The sequence below is a fragment of the Terrapene carolina genome, unplaced genomic scaffold, assembly GCF_002925995.2.
Source record: "Terrapene carolina triunguis isolate 2854851 unplaced genomic scaffold, T_m_triunguis-2.0 Scaffold210, whole genome shotgun sequence".
Taxonomy (NCBI): Eukaryota; Metazoa; Chordata; order Testudines; family Emydidae; genus Terrapene; species Terrapene triunguis.
Window position 1 is genome coordinate 24,760,288 of NW_020664561.1, and position 16,628 is coordinate 24,776,915.

General features: G+C 38.2%; 1 protein-coding gene across 2 annotated transcripts in view; it reads right to left on the reverse strand.

Annotated features, from left to right (window-relative positions):
* The window catches only part of LOC112115852 (DENN domain-containing protein 1B), a 266,079-nt gene that overhangs the window by 106,528 nt on the left and 142,923 nt on the right, over positions 1-16,628 (reverse strand). For both annotated transcript variants that reach the window (XR_002908855.2, XM_024213050.3), the window contains exons 8-9: positions 12,401-12,454; positions 8,364-8,474 (exon numbers count right to left, since the gene is read on the reverse strand). Coding sequence is in view for 1 of the 2 variants with exons in the window: in XM_024213050.3 (XP_024068818.1) it covers positions 8,364-8,474; positions 12,401-12,454 (165 nt within the window). In the remaining variant the exon portion in view is untranslated. The remainder of the gene's footprint in view (positions 1-8,363; positions 8,475-12,400; positions 12,455-16,628) is intronic.

The following is a 16,628-nucleotide window of genomic DNA, read 5'->3' on the forward strand; positions in this document are numbered from 1 at the left end:
CACCTGTAAAATGACATTTATTTTTGTAATGCTGCTGTTCATCATTTGTTCGCAGGCACCAACAGTGGTAATAATGGGTGTGTGTGTGTGTGTGTGTGTGTGAATGAGATTTCTGGGCATTCGCTTAATATCAGTTAAATCTTTGCAATGCTTTATGAATGGGATAACAAATTAATATCACTTTCCTACTTTCCAGAGCTAAATTCAGCCCTCGGCTATGTCCACACACACCCTACTGACCTTACTGGAATTTTGTGCATATATTTGAGAGCAGAATTTCACCTTAAGTCTGTGAGGGATAGCTCAGTGGTTTGAGCATTGGCCTACTAAACCCAGGGCTGTGAGTTCAATCCTTGAGGGGGCCATGTAGGGATCTGGGGCAAAAATCTGTCTGGGGATTGGTCCTGCTTTGAGCAGGGGGTTGGACTAGATGACCTCCTGAGGTCCCTTCCAACCCTGATATTCTATGATTTTGCATAGAATTATCAGGATAACTCTACTCGACATGATTGCTGCTATAAAGTTTACAATCAGTTTCTCAGATGAAGAGCAGCCATATTGCACTGCACCACCAGCAGAATCTGCTTAAAGAACTGGTATAACCAGCCGTGGGAGAATCACCCCAGTGTAGGGGGATCACTCTGGAGGCACAGAGCCATCATAGCAATTTCTATGCCAGTACCTCCCCCCAGCATATGGGCACAACTGGAGCTGATCCCCAGATACTGTTTTGGATCCTTCAGTTTACACCTGAAGAACATTCCTGCAAACGGCCAACCCAGGACTGAGAAATAAAAAAGTGAGCTCCACACCCCTTCCTCACTGACTTACACTGTGTGCTCTACAGCCACTCCAAGGATCTGCCCCACTACCAAAGTACCGGTCAGCAGTTATTCTTTAAACATGGCCAAGGATGAATCTGCAGCCTACGAACCACAAATATATTATTAAAGGAAGGGCAAACATAGACAATCAATGATGAACTTGCTTTGTGACTCAGTGGACAATAATACCACCTAGGGACACATCAATTTGGGAACAAACTCATGAATCTCTCTTTTAAGGTCAGCTGAGGAAGCAGCAAAGTGATGTGCAAAGGTGATGCGCTTAGCATTTAAGTTAAGGAGACTGTGCTTTGCATTCCTACCAGCTGGTCAGCTGCATCACATCCTCAAAGGAGTCGTCTGGTCTTCCTAGTCCCTGGTTGACTATAGATACTATGACTGTCAAGGCAAGGGAGCTGAATAGAATTTAATGGGTAAAAGTAATCCATACGGACTCAACAAGATTCTAAAGACCCCATTCAATCCAAGTAACTATGCTGTATTCAGTGACTGAGTGGGGCTGCTTTCTTTGCATATAAGCAAGGAAAAGCCCACAGTCAAATACCTACAAAAAACAGTTGCATCTATTATTAACATAGTGAAAGAATTCCTAGTGCATTCCTTTATATGTAAGCTTCTCCAGAAAGGGCTCACAGACAGTGAAGTCAAAATTTTAACTACAGTGCTTACAGACTTATCAGGCTGGTATTAGCTAAAACAAATATTGGTCAAAATGGAGATAACATTTAGACATCTGCTTTAAAGTGAAGCTTCCTTTCCACCTGCCACATAGGCCACAAAAGATACACTCTAGTTAACATATTACTGACAGCATGATGAGAAAGCTCCTGTCAGACGCTGGCCAGCCGGGTGTTTGAGACAAAATGCACAGCCCCAGCTGACTAGTTAGAGAAAGTCTGGTGAGGTACAATTATAGAGGCATATGACAAGCCTTCATGCTTGACTGACTTGAGAACCGATGACATGGCTTTAAACAGCAATCCTTCCTACCTCCGGTCACAAAACAGCAATAAGTCAACTGATGCACTGTTGTAAAATCATGATTTATTCCTTTGCTTTGAATACATGAGAGTATGGTATGATGTTCTGGTAGACTACCACAGCAGGTTCACTTGGGGCCTAAACATCTAGGGCCTGTCTACAGCATGCATAAAATCAATGTTCTAGCTCAGCCTTACCAGAAAAGCTTTCCACACTAGCTTAATAATTTATGCAAACATTGAATAAAAAATAAACTGCATTAAAACTATTATATCCCCATTTAATTAATAAAACAATTCATACAAATATAGCAGTGGATGCTAAAATACTAATATACGAAAATATTCAATATTTTAACATGACATCTAAGACCAGTCCTCCTTATTCAGTTAAAGTGAAACAACAAAAATCACCTCTGTGAATATATCCCACACGTTGTTTCATTCACTCATTCCAAAATGTAATTTGTTTTTCTTTTATAGATACCTGTTCAAAAGCTACAAATTGTAGTTTTTGCTACAAACAGATCTTACAGAACATGATCCTCAGGCGAGGTGAATCTAGCCCACTCTAACACTAAGCCCCAAGCAAGCTGCAAGGTTGATGACAAGCATATTATTAAAGGGAGTTGGAAAGCTGTACTAGTAAAAGAGTCAACAGCTAGGGCAAATAATGGCCATGAAGCTATAATAGAACTAGTGCAGGGAAGTTTCCACCTACACCTTTTTGTGCTCGCCATGCAGATTGCTATTAAAATTCAAGCAAAGGGAGTTTTTTAAAAATAGAAGAATAACCATAGCAAATCAGTTATAGAAACATGCAAAAGAGTAAACAGAGTTGCAATTATGAAAAGATGCATACAAAACAGAAGCCTGCTTGGTTGGGAATGAAATGCAAGCGTCTCACTGAGTTAAACCTATTAGAACAAATTAGATTAAAAATGCAAATGGTCCAATCACCGACTAAAAAGGCTAATTGATAACTTAATGATTCAACGCTCTCTTCTATATACTCCCTCCCTCAAAGTAAACCTTCTTTATAAACGCAATATTGTATTTTTCTCTTGCTTTCATGCCAGGGCCAGTCCTTTATCTTGAATACAACAAACACATCAAATTTATAGCAGAGAAGTGCTAGCTTAAAAGAATTTTTTTCCAGATATATTCAAGTAATTTTGCATCCCCCTCAAAAGAAGGGTAAGGAGAGATTGAGAGAAGCCTTGAATTATGCCTTTTGTTATCAGTCCTTAGTGCCCTGAGATAGTGAACCGAAACAGAGCTGATAACTTGAAAGTGACATCACAACCCAGTCTTCATGAACTGTCATAAACACTTGGTATTGAGTTAACCCCAAAAATAAGGGACAACTCCCTTAACAATAAAATGCATTTGATATCACTACCTTTGAAAGATAAATTTGCTTAAGAATCAAAATTTAATATGGGAATATCAAAAGGATACCTTTTCAGCACAGTCAACAAAATATTATTTTATACATGCAATAGCCAAAAGAACAAAATCTAGCATACACATCACTCAAATAGAGACTGTTTGTTTATTTGGAATATTTTTATTAATACACATTGTAGCGGCACAAACTGCTCCCTGGCATGATTTGCTACTTTGCTGTTATTGATCCTGGTTGGGCAATCGAAGCATGCTCAGTAACATTTGCTGAAGCCACTGCCGATTCTTCCGTCACTCAGAACTAAAATTGGCTCCCTGCTATTAATGGGGGCAACCAGAGTACAGAGAGAGCAAATTGGAGGGGAGGGATGGCCTGAATTTATGCAGGGAAGTCAAATTGTATGTGCAGGGGAGTCAAACAGGTGGAAGCAGAGAAAAGAGAGAGGCAGATAGGCAAAATCGGGGATGGGGTAGGAGCCACGGTTAAGAAAGAAGGAGAAGTGCTGCCTGAGAGTGGCAGAGGGGAAAATCCCAGGGACAGGGGACAGCAAGAAAAAAAGTTACCCCCAATGAGCAGCATTTGCAGAAATAGGATGTAGGTAGCAGATAGCTTTTCCCCCCTCCCTTGGCAGGACAGGGCATCTCAGCACCCACTTCTCAGTGCCAACAGGGAGGGATAAGGAGTGGGGTTGGGGGAGATAGGGGCTCCTAGGAGGAGATGGTAGGATAGCTCCCTCAAGGGCTGAGGCTCCTGAATGTGACACAGATGTTCCTAAAATACCTTCGGTAACAATTACAGTAGCCAATTTTCAAATATCAGTAATGTGACTTTTTTCCTTTTTTGTATTATCATTAATTATTGCATGAACATGGCAAAAATTGGTTTTGTTTGTGAGTACAGTTATCCAGAGTACCAACAAATGACAAATGTGATATTTTTAGTTTCATACATGGTCCTGAGTTTCATGATTGAATTTAAGAATTCTGAACAAAATTATTGTCAGCAACAGCTCATAACTTAATTATGGATGTCATCGCTACTAGATGTGGAAGAAGATCTCACACATTCCAACTGACTGTTCAACTATTGGCACACTACTGCACAATAATACATGTCTTTAAAACTCCCTGGACACACACATACATGATACTCTATTGTAGTACGCATTTTTTAAAGTCCTTAACTACACATTTACATAATCCATACTTTAAACAGTCCTGAAATACTCATTTATACAATAGAATGTAATCTTTCTAAAAAGCAATTGCAATCCACTTTGTATGCTCTCACACAGTTCTGTGAGGGATTTCTCCCTCTCTCTTTTTTTTTGGTCCTTAATAATAAATTGTAAGTTTGCCCAAGGACAAAAATGTAACACTCAATGGAGTTTATAGCCCACTCAGCACAAAGAAAATTCAGAGGAAACATTGTCTTTGCCAGTACTGTGCCTTGGAAATGGGCTAGATGACTAAAATTTAATCCAGTTAAGACTCTGAGATTGTTGGTAGGTTGGGAAAAATAACCAGAAGAAACTGAGGAAGTGATATCAGCTCCCTCATTCATGGGAATTTGTCTGCGATCTGTTATTCGAGTTGACAACTTGGGGATTTTATTATATCTTAAGCTGTTTTGAGATGGCCTTGATCGCTATCTGAACAAGAATATCTTTTCACCTATAGTTGGTCAAGAGACTGCAACATTTTCTTTCCGGTGAAGATTTCACCATAGTACCTATGTCACTTCACTAGTGGATTATTGCAATGCAATTTTTATGACGCTGCATCTTAAAACTGATCAGAAACGTCAGATAGTTCAAAATACAGCTGCTCGTCCAGTCCAGACCCCAGCAGGCCTTGTTCTCCCTGTACAGGTAGCAACAGGCACACGCCAAGCCCTGAGGGTTCATCCACTGAACACTCACAAAATTAACAGGCCTGAAGTTCCCAAAGTAACAGTACACACCAGCTTGCAAGATTCAACTCAGAATCATCACTTTGCTTAGTACCACAGCACTTAGATACATTTATAGTAAAAACAAGAATACGTTTATTATCAAAAAACAGAGATTCAAGTGATAGAGAGTAAAAATATTAGAAACAAATGGTTACATATAAAACAAAATCATGACCCATTTTCTAGAGACTAAATTCAAAGTACACCTGTACCCCAATATAACGCTGTCCTCAGGAGCCAAAAAATCTTACTGCGTTATAGGTGAAACTGCGTTATATCGAACTTGCTTTGATTCACTGGAGTGCGCAGCCCCGCCCCCCCGGAGCGCTGCTTTACGCCGTTATATCCGAATTCGTGTTATATCGGGTCACGTTATATCGGGGTAGAGGTGTAACAGGTTAACCTACTGTCTAAAGAAGTTTATTTCACCCAAAGTTCTCTACAATGTTTTCAAACAATCCTGGCTGAGACCCCTTTGTCACGAAGCAAACTCGTTGCACATTTACTTTCTCAGTGAAGGACGATAGGGGTGTTTTCTTTGCCCCCCAAATATAATAGAGCAAACCTTTGAAGAGCACCTCCAGATAAGGTTCTCTCCCCCTCTCCCTCAGTTAGTTTCTTTCTGAAGTGCTCACAATCCTTCATCTGCATTCAGTTCAGACTGGTGATAGGAGACCCATTGTGAACAAAACCATACTCAATGTACATGTAAAAAGATATATGGAAATACATCTGTTGTCTGACAGAAAATCTGTTTTGCACCTTTGCTGCTGACCAGTTCCTAGACACAGATATTAAGAACATATTTTCTGTATATATACACATAATTCCTTGCACAACATCTGCACATGCATTTCACAGTGATATTGATGATGCATGTGATACTGGCTTTTATTCGAGACCTCACATGACATTCTTTGGTGAACTAGAATGTTCATACCAGACTCAGGAGATTCCTGTAGCCCCTATGTGCCCCCTCTGTGCCCCTTGCCAGTTGGAACTAAGAGGTTCCTGGGTCACAGTGTCTTACTATGCCATTGAGATCAACTGAGATATGAAGGCTAACAGCCCTGGTCTTAAATGGGAGGGAGCTAGGCAAAAACAGGTCAGATTATACATCCCATTAAGCTTTCCAGCACAAAGCAGACTTAAACCTGGTTTAACTGACTAATACAGGATTCTTGTAGGGGTATAAGGAACACCACAGTGACTCCTACACATCTCTTCTCCTAGAGCATCACTGGGGCTATTTATTGCACCCTTATGGATATTATATCTCTTATCAGGGACCAAGCATGCAGCTGGATTGGTGAGCTGCAAAAATGGCTTAATTCTATGTATTGTCCACCTCCTCTGGACTTCAGAATATAGGTCAGAGTTTGTTCAGCCTAGAGGGTGAGGATCAAGGTGTTTTCTGTGAAGGAGCAACCATTTTAGAAGTCTCTTCCCTCATTGGTTTGACAAAGTCCAAATTTGTTGTTCATGGTGTGATGCTCATCTGGTCTCCTAGGCTTTTTCAGGGAGGGAGGATGGGTGAAGTGATGGGAAGCAGATGATGTGAAATGTTGGTTTGGGGTAGGGGAGGCTGGGAGGACTCTGCGTTTGGACATCAGTTAAAACTGTTTATTGTTTAACTTTTATTGATAAGTTTTGTACATGCACTACTCTTGATGGATGCATTTTAGATAAACTGAAATAAATCTTGGACTGTATGATTGAAATGGGAGATTCTAGCCTAGTCTGAATTTAAAGGAAAAGATCTAGCTTTTAAAAGTCAAAGGCACTGGGATTTTAATAGAATAATTTTTTTTGCAAGCTTACAGTACTTACATCATCAACTGCTTTCTAAAAGCTGCACATCACTCATTCAATAACAAACTATTTATGGTTTATTTAGCTTGGCTCTGCTCCTGCACCTTGAGGCATGCGAACTGATGTGCTTGCATTAAGACCCACTAAAGTCACGTGGGACTCTGCACGATGCAGCAGCCCACACAACAAGTTATACATTTGGGGACTTGTGATGTTTTCTTTTTCTTTTTTAATTGTAGGAACTGCTGCTACTTACTAGCATCCTTTCGCAACACAGGGTTTTCCCCACCCCACAAAATTTCCTTTTTGGCTCAATGGAATTTAAATTAATCTTTATATACCATATATTCTCTGAGATCTCAAAAAATATTACATAACATAGAAATTTGTTTTTAGAAACAAAATAGAACATCTGTTTATCTCTGAAAAGTTGCTCCGAATTGCGTTTTTAAAACTGCATCTAAATCCTGTTCCCAAGGAAAACTGTTCATTTACTCTTTAGTAAATTTAGTAATGTTGAATTACTACTATGAAAAATGTGTCAGATAAAAGGCTTTATCCAGCACTGCTTAAAAGAAATAAAAGGATTTTCTGTGACTGAGTTTTAACAAAAGATTAAAGCTACTAAATGACAAATAAATACTATAACACAAATTGGTTTGTAAAATTATAGTCACTTGCAACCTGAGTTAACCTCTCAAGCATGCAAACTATAAGAAAATCTCAACGTTTAAAACAAAAGAATATCTGAATATTTAGATATGTGTTTGTAACCAAACATAGCCATTCTTTCATTTCTCCAGTCTATACTGACATAAGGAAAAACATTTCTTTGTGGGCAGTACCCTAAAACCTGTCATAAAAATGCTATTTTGAGTTGTAAATTATTATCAGCCACAAGAGCTGTTCCAAATCAGAGCTATTACAGTATATACCCCAAACCACTACTCTGCAACAAAGATGAATCTACCTATTACCTGGTTAGGATAGCAGCTATTATCATGGCCTCTTGATTTCCTTCAAGTAGCTCCAATGGAATAAGCCACAAGTGAATAATAAAGATCTTATAATAGCCCTTAAGAATTCTTTATAGGGTAGCAGGCACAGAAATGAACTCTGGAGAGTTAAAGAACTCTCATCTCCTGATAAGAAAAAATAATTAACCTGACTTAATGTATCTGAGTAGGTCTTATATAAATCAGACTTTTGTACTTCAAGAGCCAGATTAAAACCATATATCAAAAAAGTATGTAGATATTGTCTTACAAGTACACATGGAACATATCTAAATCTGCAGAGGTCTGTAGGTCTTTTTATGAAATGCTCAATATATTCTACTTAAAAGGAGATGTGTGAAGTACTTACAGTGCTTAGTTTGCTAGAGGTAATAATGATTCGTCTCTCATGCAACATACTGGCATAAAGTTGCATCATGTTGTTCACATCCACAGCAACAAAATATTCAGTAAGATTTCTCTGTTTAAATAAATAAAAAAAGAAATGTTAACATATATTAACAAGAGTAATTGAGTGGAACATTTCGTACATTATTTATAAAATTTCTTACAATACAAATGAAAATCAATCCTGCCAGAGAAACATGTCTGTTCATTAAATATCTGCATTCACAAAATTCCTTGCCATTTTAAACACAAAGTAAAATTAACTTTAAGATCGTCTCTTCATTTTGTATATTTACTTATCCTTCTGGGTGGAGAGGAACTTTGTATTTTCAACAAATTTGGAAACATGGAAACTTTGGAACAATATGTGCTAGTTCTGTTTAAAACAGCTATTAATTTTTATTTATATTTTGGGTTTTTAGTATGAATGCATCCTGGGCCTTAGGTGAATATAAATTAAAAATTTTAAAAGTGCATTGCTTTGTAAAATATATACAAAAGCATTCACAAAGACTTAGTACCAACCGTAGTAAATTAAACTAGTAAATTCCTCATTGTATGCAGTGTTGTTGTAGCCATCTTGGTCCCAGGATATTAGAGAGACAAGGTGGGGGAGGTAATATCTTTTATTGGACCAACTTCTGTAAGCTTGAAAGCTTCTCTCTCTCACCAACAGAAGTTGGCCCGGATATAAACTCACTCACCTTGTCTCGTTAGTAAATTCCTCCTCATTAATGTATAAACCAAGAAGTTTAATCTGTATAATAAGACTCCAGGTGTGTCAATATATGTCACTCTGAAGCCTAAAATGTCTGTTGAGTCAGTGTGAAGCGTTGGAAACAGCTACAAGTGTTGCTAAGGGCACTTCTTGTTCAGAATATCACCAGGTTCAGTCATCACTGGGATTCTCAGTCTGTTACTGTCAAATTTTTATGTTCTCAGCCATTTTGACATCACAAATTATTCCCATGTGGCATCCAGGTACAGTAAGGCATGTATGTATACCATGCCAAGAGTCCTAGACCATTGTGATACCAGTGGTAACTCAACCAATCATTAGCCTTACTCTATAGCTAATATGCACACAACAATATCATTGGTTGTATGAAGGAGACTACACAGATGGTGGATTATTTGGCCCAGCTGCCATTGTTCTGCAGAATCACCCACACAACAACAGAACCAGCACATACAATAACTAAAATATATATATAACCCCTCACAGCAGTACACACTTCTGATCTGCCACCTGCACAAAACAACACAAATCTCCAGCACAATCCCACCCCCACCAAATGAAAATGAACACAACCACACACACCATCACTACCTGGGATTTATGGTCTGTCACTGTCAATTTTTTTAAGTTCTCAGTCATTTTCAGCTTTTATATGCATGACTATGTATTACACCTGTGTAACAGCACAGGCTTTCAGCTACTAGTATTTTTATTAATGTGAAATGGTAGAATGGATCTGACTAGACAGCTGCCTTAATTTCATCCTGACAGCTGGCCATTGGCAGTACCTATACAGGGTAACCATTTACTCCATAAAGGGCTGAGTCCCACGGTTTAGGGTATGCCATGGTTGGTGGGAACAAGGAACCCAAATGGGACTCACAGCTGTCAGTTAGGCTTCTCCAGCCTCTATGGATGGTGTGGCCCAGCGTCTGCCCTCATGGTTCACTAATTACAGGGGGGTGGGTGTCTCAGATTGCATGGTCAGGGACGGTGAGTCTTAATTTCCTACACTGAACAGGAAAGCAACTATCACTGGCCAGCCAGGGGGCTCAGAGTGCAGGGAGGGTTTCTTCCTGATGTGCATCTCACATTCCACTACCCCCAACCAATTGTATGGTCAAACCTTCCCCCCTATTTCAGGTTTCTTGCAATTCCACACCTGTAGAATTTGTCCCTTGGTCTAGCTATGACATCAGAGTGTGCTACCCTGCCAGGCTCTCACAATGCCAAAAAGATCAGGGGCATGATGATTAATGTTACTCTCAACTCTACTGGTTGGCCCACAGGTGCTGTGCCCTCAGTGTACTGGGGGGGATGAGAGAAGATGCTGAGACCCTCTGCCATTACCTCCCTTCATGTGACAAAGATGCCAAACACAATCACCCCCTCTAAGGGGTAGCGGAGCAAGATCACTGCCAGACCGCACCGGGCAGGAAAGAGAGTGGGGAAATTCCTGTGCACCAGAACTGGGGTAATACTGCAAATAAACCTTAAATAAATAAACATTTGTTTACATTTTGCTTGGATAAGAATGGTCACCTTCTCCCTTGTGATTGTACTTTGGGGTGTGGGGGAGAGAAAGGCGAGTGAGTAAAAATTGCAAGGTAAGGCCTTGACATTTTCAAAGCATGAGGATGCAACTGTGTGAAAGGCCCAATTTCACATAAATTGGGGCATACTGAATAAATCCCAGGAGAAGGCCTAAAAAGTAATGCCTGGCCCCCGGGGCATCAGGGCTCAGAGCTGGTGAAAGAGATGAAGGCAGGGGCTGTTAGGACCCAAACTGCTGTGTGGAGAAAGGAACCGTGGCTCTTGAACAGCATGTTAATACCCCATCTGAGAGAGATGTGTGCCACAATGACTGGATTGATTCTAATTTACCAAGGACTAGCTGCATAGCATCTTATTTATATTGCGGTTCTGTGTTGCTAAAGCTGCAGAACAGTCAAAAGGTATATCTAGCTCTTCACTTCAATAAAGCACTCTATATTGCTATATAGATTTATTTATTTTTTTGCTAAAAATTGTCAGATTTATTTATATTTTAAAATATAAAATGTAAATGTTCATTGCAATACTTTAAGCTTCACAGCAAAGAATTAGTGGACTAGAGTTTATTATTAATTTACTACTGTTTGCCCCCATCTATTTACTCCCCATGTAAAATCATAGCTTCTTATTACTTCTTAGACTGAAAGGATGGGACACAGTTACAAATGGAATGAGTGGGAAAGAGAGGGTAGAGAAAGGCACCTCTACTTCCATTTTCTTTCCTTCCTATGAACAGTATAAAAATGTACTGCATTACTTTCACAACAATCACAGCATCTATCAACCGCAGGCACAGATTTGAAATACTTTAGTGAATCAATATTCTGGTATGTGCATCACATAATTTCTTCATGCCACCGAGCAGACTTAATTTTCTGGGCAAGGGGAGGATATCATAATTTCAAAACTGTAGCAAATGGCCAGCTATAGCATGAATGCCCTTGATCCCACATTTAAATGCAAGATTTAAAGAAGGTGGTCTATTTAAATAAGCTACGCGTTCAATGGCTAGCTATTAAACATGCAGTCAAGCACACACTTGAAGATCACAGATACTACATTTACAGCCTGCTTAATGTATTTATCTGGCCTCCATCACATATTTGAATTCTGTAGAATGCAAACCTTCATTTAAACAAAAAAAAATCTTTTAACCATTAGAGCTGTCAAGATCACCTTCCAAATGTGAACACGTGTGTCTTAGGTAGCTTGAAACAACAGCACTCAGAAAAATAAATTGCTTCCATTCATCTCAATGGGATGTTAATTCTGGCATTTAATTATGCAATTTTGGGGGGCCAGATATTCAAATAACTCAGGTGCATAAGTGGCAGGCATGATTTGTATATATAATTACCATAAATGCACACACAAATTGGGTAACTGAATGTGCAAATGTTCAAACAATGTACAGAAATAGTGGTAGTCATAAAAATACCTTGTATAATTCTTTATCACTGGATGATGCTCAATGCAGCAGTTCTTTCACTAACTAAAGATTCTGTTATTAGACAAAGGCTGTATTCTCCCCTCATTCTTTGTAAAAACCTCTGATTGACACCAGTATGAGGTCTTCTGTGGAAAGCAGTATATGGCTCTAACTTTGTAGGCCCAGCGATAGACCATAACTACAAATTTAATTCAGCCACACCCATCGAACAAGGTTAACACTGCTGGTTAGATATTTTAAAAAAAAACATACTTACACTTTCTGGGATTGTTGGCAATCCAGTTAGATCAGGAGTAATGAAGTACGAATGCTAATTAATGGGGGAGGAAACAAAATTAATATTTTGTGCAGAAAGAGACCAAGAATACAAATTGTGTGTGTATGTGTGTGTATATATTATAAAATAAAGCAGACCAGAACACCAAAGATTCAGCAGATCAAAAATCAACATGCCATTGCTTTAGAGTCATATTGAAATTATGCAAATTTTAAATACTGTGTCAAGACTGAGCGTAAGAAACAGCAGATTCAATTTGGGACTAACGATTAAGAGTTTCTGACAAATAGGTTTCCCCCCACAAAAATTTACAAGAGAACAAAATCTAAATTTAGACTGGAAGAGGAAAAATCATTCACTTAAGAAAATAAATTCATTAGGACAGACAGAACGTTACTGCAGGTACAGTTCCCCTCAACTTCACAACAATCTTTAAACAGAAATTAGGATAAGACTACTTGACTTTCCACATTAATCTATGACAAATATTAACAACCTTATACAACTTTATATATTTAAAGGTTGAGCAACATTCAGGATGTAAATACAGACCAGATCAAACTCAGTACAGCTATAATTCACTAATTTATATTAATCCAGTGACTTCAATACTTAAACAAGGATGAATTTGGTTTAATAAGTTTAACATATCATTAGTATCCTAGCCTAAATCTTGTAGGAGAAAAAACTTTATTTATCCCATTTTCTTAGTGAGCATATACTCTACAATTTAAAATAACTGCCTCTGTTTATATCTATATCTAGATATAGATATAGATATTTGAACAACCAATATAAAAATAAAATGTATTTCTAGTCAAACTTTAAAAAGATTAACTAGAACATGATGAAATATATAAAAGTATATAAAAATTTTAATGTAGCTTGTGTTTAATCAGCAAATGTAATTTATTATTGCTATTTACTATATGCATGTAGGAAGATCTTACTGCACCAGATTAATGGACTTAAAGAACATTTTCCCCTTAACAATAATTAGCTTATTTGGCACTAGCTAAAAAGTCAACACACTAGCTATACAAAACGAATGCATTATATGACACTGTGCCCTGTGCACAATAAATAAACCAAGATACAGATGTGCATTAATATAGTAATGAAAGACAAAGAAAATTATTTTTCCATTTGCAAAGACCAAGAATACACCCAGATCAATGAAAAAGTCCTCTGTTTTCTGTTTATACCAAACTTTTAATTCTCTTCTCCTCCCCCACTGCCCACAAACACAGAGTATTTAAGGCTACAGAGTATTATTCAGTAGTAATTTAGAAGTGAAACAATCAATGATTTTCTAACTGTTCATAATGTTAACAGAGAAATAATCAATTCAATGAGCAGAACAGCAGAGATGTGCTATGGGAAGCCATCACCCACTACTGCCAGACACCAGAGCCATAATCAGCTACAGTAGAACCTCAGAGTTACGGACACCAGAGTTATGAACTGACCAGTCAACCACACTCATCTGGAACCGGAAGTACAAAATCAGGCAGCAGAAATAAAAACAAACAAAAAACAAACAAACAAATGGCAAATAGCGTACAGTACTGTGTTAAATGTACACTACTAAAAAAAATAAAGGGAAAGTTTAAAAAAATAGATTTGACAAGGTAAGGAAACTGTTTCCATGCTTTTTTCATTTTTAAACAGCATTATTTCTTCTGCATAGTAAAGTTTCAAAGCTGTATTAAGACAATGTTCAGTTGTAAACTTTTGAATGAACCACCATAACGTTTTGTTCAGAGTTATGAACAACCGCCATTCCCGAGGTGTTGGTAACTCTGAGGTTCTACTGTATTTCCAGTGGAAATAATATAGCTTGGAGTACTGCAACCTATTCTGAGGTCTCTTAGGAAGACACATAAGATCTTTAATAGGTATGAAATTAACAAGTGCTGGTCACTATCATGCTTCTGCTATTTAAAAAGTGGAAGTGCGAATAAATGTAGGATATTTATTCCATCATCTCCATTTTAAATTTTGTTTTGTTTTTGCAGTCGGATTATAATTCACACATACTGCAGTTTTGAAATAAGGTCAGTATAAACAGAAATATATTAATAAAGATTGGGTTTTTAGACTAGAAAGCCACAGAATAATCATTTTCCAAAAGACCATATATGAACAGCCTGAAATCAACAGAGAAATCATCTGGCAAGTAATTATTTCTTTCATCGGTAGGATTTAGGTAGCCAGTTCTTTTAAACTCACCGATACTAGGTACGGCTGATTTTTCAGAACTTGCTCACTTGCAAAAAACATCTCTTGATTCTTATGCAACATGAGAGAAAAATTGGACATTTTGTTTTTTAAACCAAAAGATTAAATCTGATTCATAATATTTTAACTATAAAAGTAACTGGGGCAAAGATTTCAATATGCGATAATCTTTTGAGAAGAATGAAAATGTCAAATGACTTAATCAGTAGAATTTCAGGTTCTGACCTTCTACATAACAATGCAAGACTCATTTGTTGTATATAATTAACTAAAATACTATAACAGATCAACAGAGAATGCATAATAGCCATGGATAAAATGGCAGGGCATAAAATGTATTTGCAGGGTGATTAAGCAAAGTTAAAGATTGGGGGTTTTTTGTATTTTTGTTGGTTGATAGAGTAGAAAATCTCATTACATTGTGTGCTGTATTTGTGTTTACCTAGGAGTTAGACTTTAATTTTTTAACAATTAATGATGACATCACCCAGACCTTGGTTCCATATATTGAAACAAATTTCCTAGGTTGGACAGTTCTGATTTCACCTCCTTAGCATCAAAGCAGTCACACTGTGATATAAAAGCATCACAGTGCAGTTGAAATATAGGTATCAGTAAGAGTCCATAACTTTCAACCACCCCTCAATAAAGCTCTATCTAACGGTGCAGCTTTATGACCCACACACTCAATGTACATGTAATCAGGGGAATGGACAGGCTTGAATTGTGGTAATAGTCAAAAGAGTGACTCACTCATCAGATCTGTTACCTGTGTATATTCAGACCACAACTGGCTGACATTTCTGACAAAAGTGAACCATTATTACGTTTTATTCCTGTTAGCTATACAAGGCCAAAACATCAAAGGGCTTGTCTACACGGCACCACAGTGAACTACAGGGCTGTGAACTGCAGAGCTCACCAAAGAGGGACACGCTAACTGCCCTGTGTGGATGCTGCTAGTGCAAACTAAAAGATGTTTACTTCACAGTAATGTAGTGCTTCCAAAACACTAAAGCACAAACTAGGTACTTTTTAGTTTGCACCAGTATCATCCAAGTGGGGCAGTTTGCATGCCACACGTTGGTGTACTCTGTAGCTGACACCTCAGTAGTCTGGGCTGCAGGACATTGTAAACAGAGCCTGAGAGTGTGTGACCTGGATTCCATTCTGGCTCACATATCACCGACAGAATGCTTTAATAATGGTAAGTTCCAGTTGAAGAATGTATTTTTTACCAGTGCTGATGTGTGAGACTGAAAGAACACAGCTTGGCTTCCAGATCCCAGAATGAGTTTGTGGTGTTTTTTCCAACTGTCAGCATCCTTTTACTTCTGCACCAAGAAATTTGATCTAGACCCACTCAGGGACAGTAAACATGGAATTCCATAGTGCCATTTTTACAGTCATTTTTCAGAATATAACTTAATTTTAAATCTATTAGCATCCACAGTTTAAGACCTTGCCACTTAAATATGGGAAAAGGGGACACAACAAACAGACATAAAAATTTAAGCCAGACTGCAGACTAAAACAGCTTCTGGATTCCTGCAACTGTGCCAGTTACCAGTGCACATGGGTCTAGATCAAGTTCAGCAAAGACTTCTCACTCAGTTTGACTGATTTAGTCCATTTGTTTATTTGTTAAAGGTCCTAAAATTTGGTCCCACACCACTTCCTGTCTCTATTTGCAGCCCAGCACTTGGCATTGGGTCTCCATTTATATAAGTTCCCTTCATCTAAATGGATTCCAAAGCAAAAATTGATTAGCACAGTACTCTCTCCTTCCCCCAGAGACGCAGGGGATGATGGCCAAAGGAATAGCTTCCCTTCCAGTCAGTCCACAGTTTAGCTAATCCCACTTCTTCCCTCCATCCTCTTAAAAGAGAATAGTAGCAATTCTCAAGAGGTAAGACAGGAAGTGAAGAAGCTTGCTATATCCAATTGTGACTAGAGTAGAAATTTT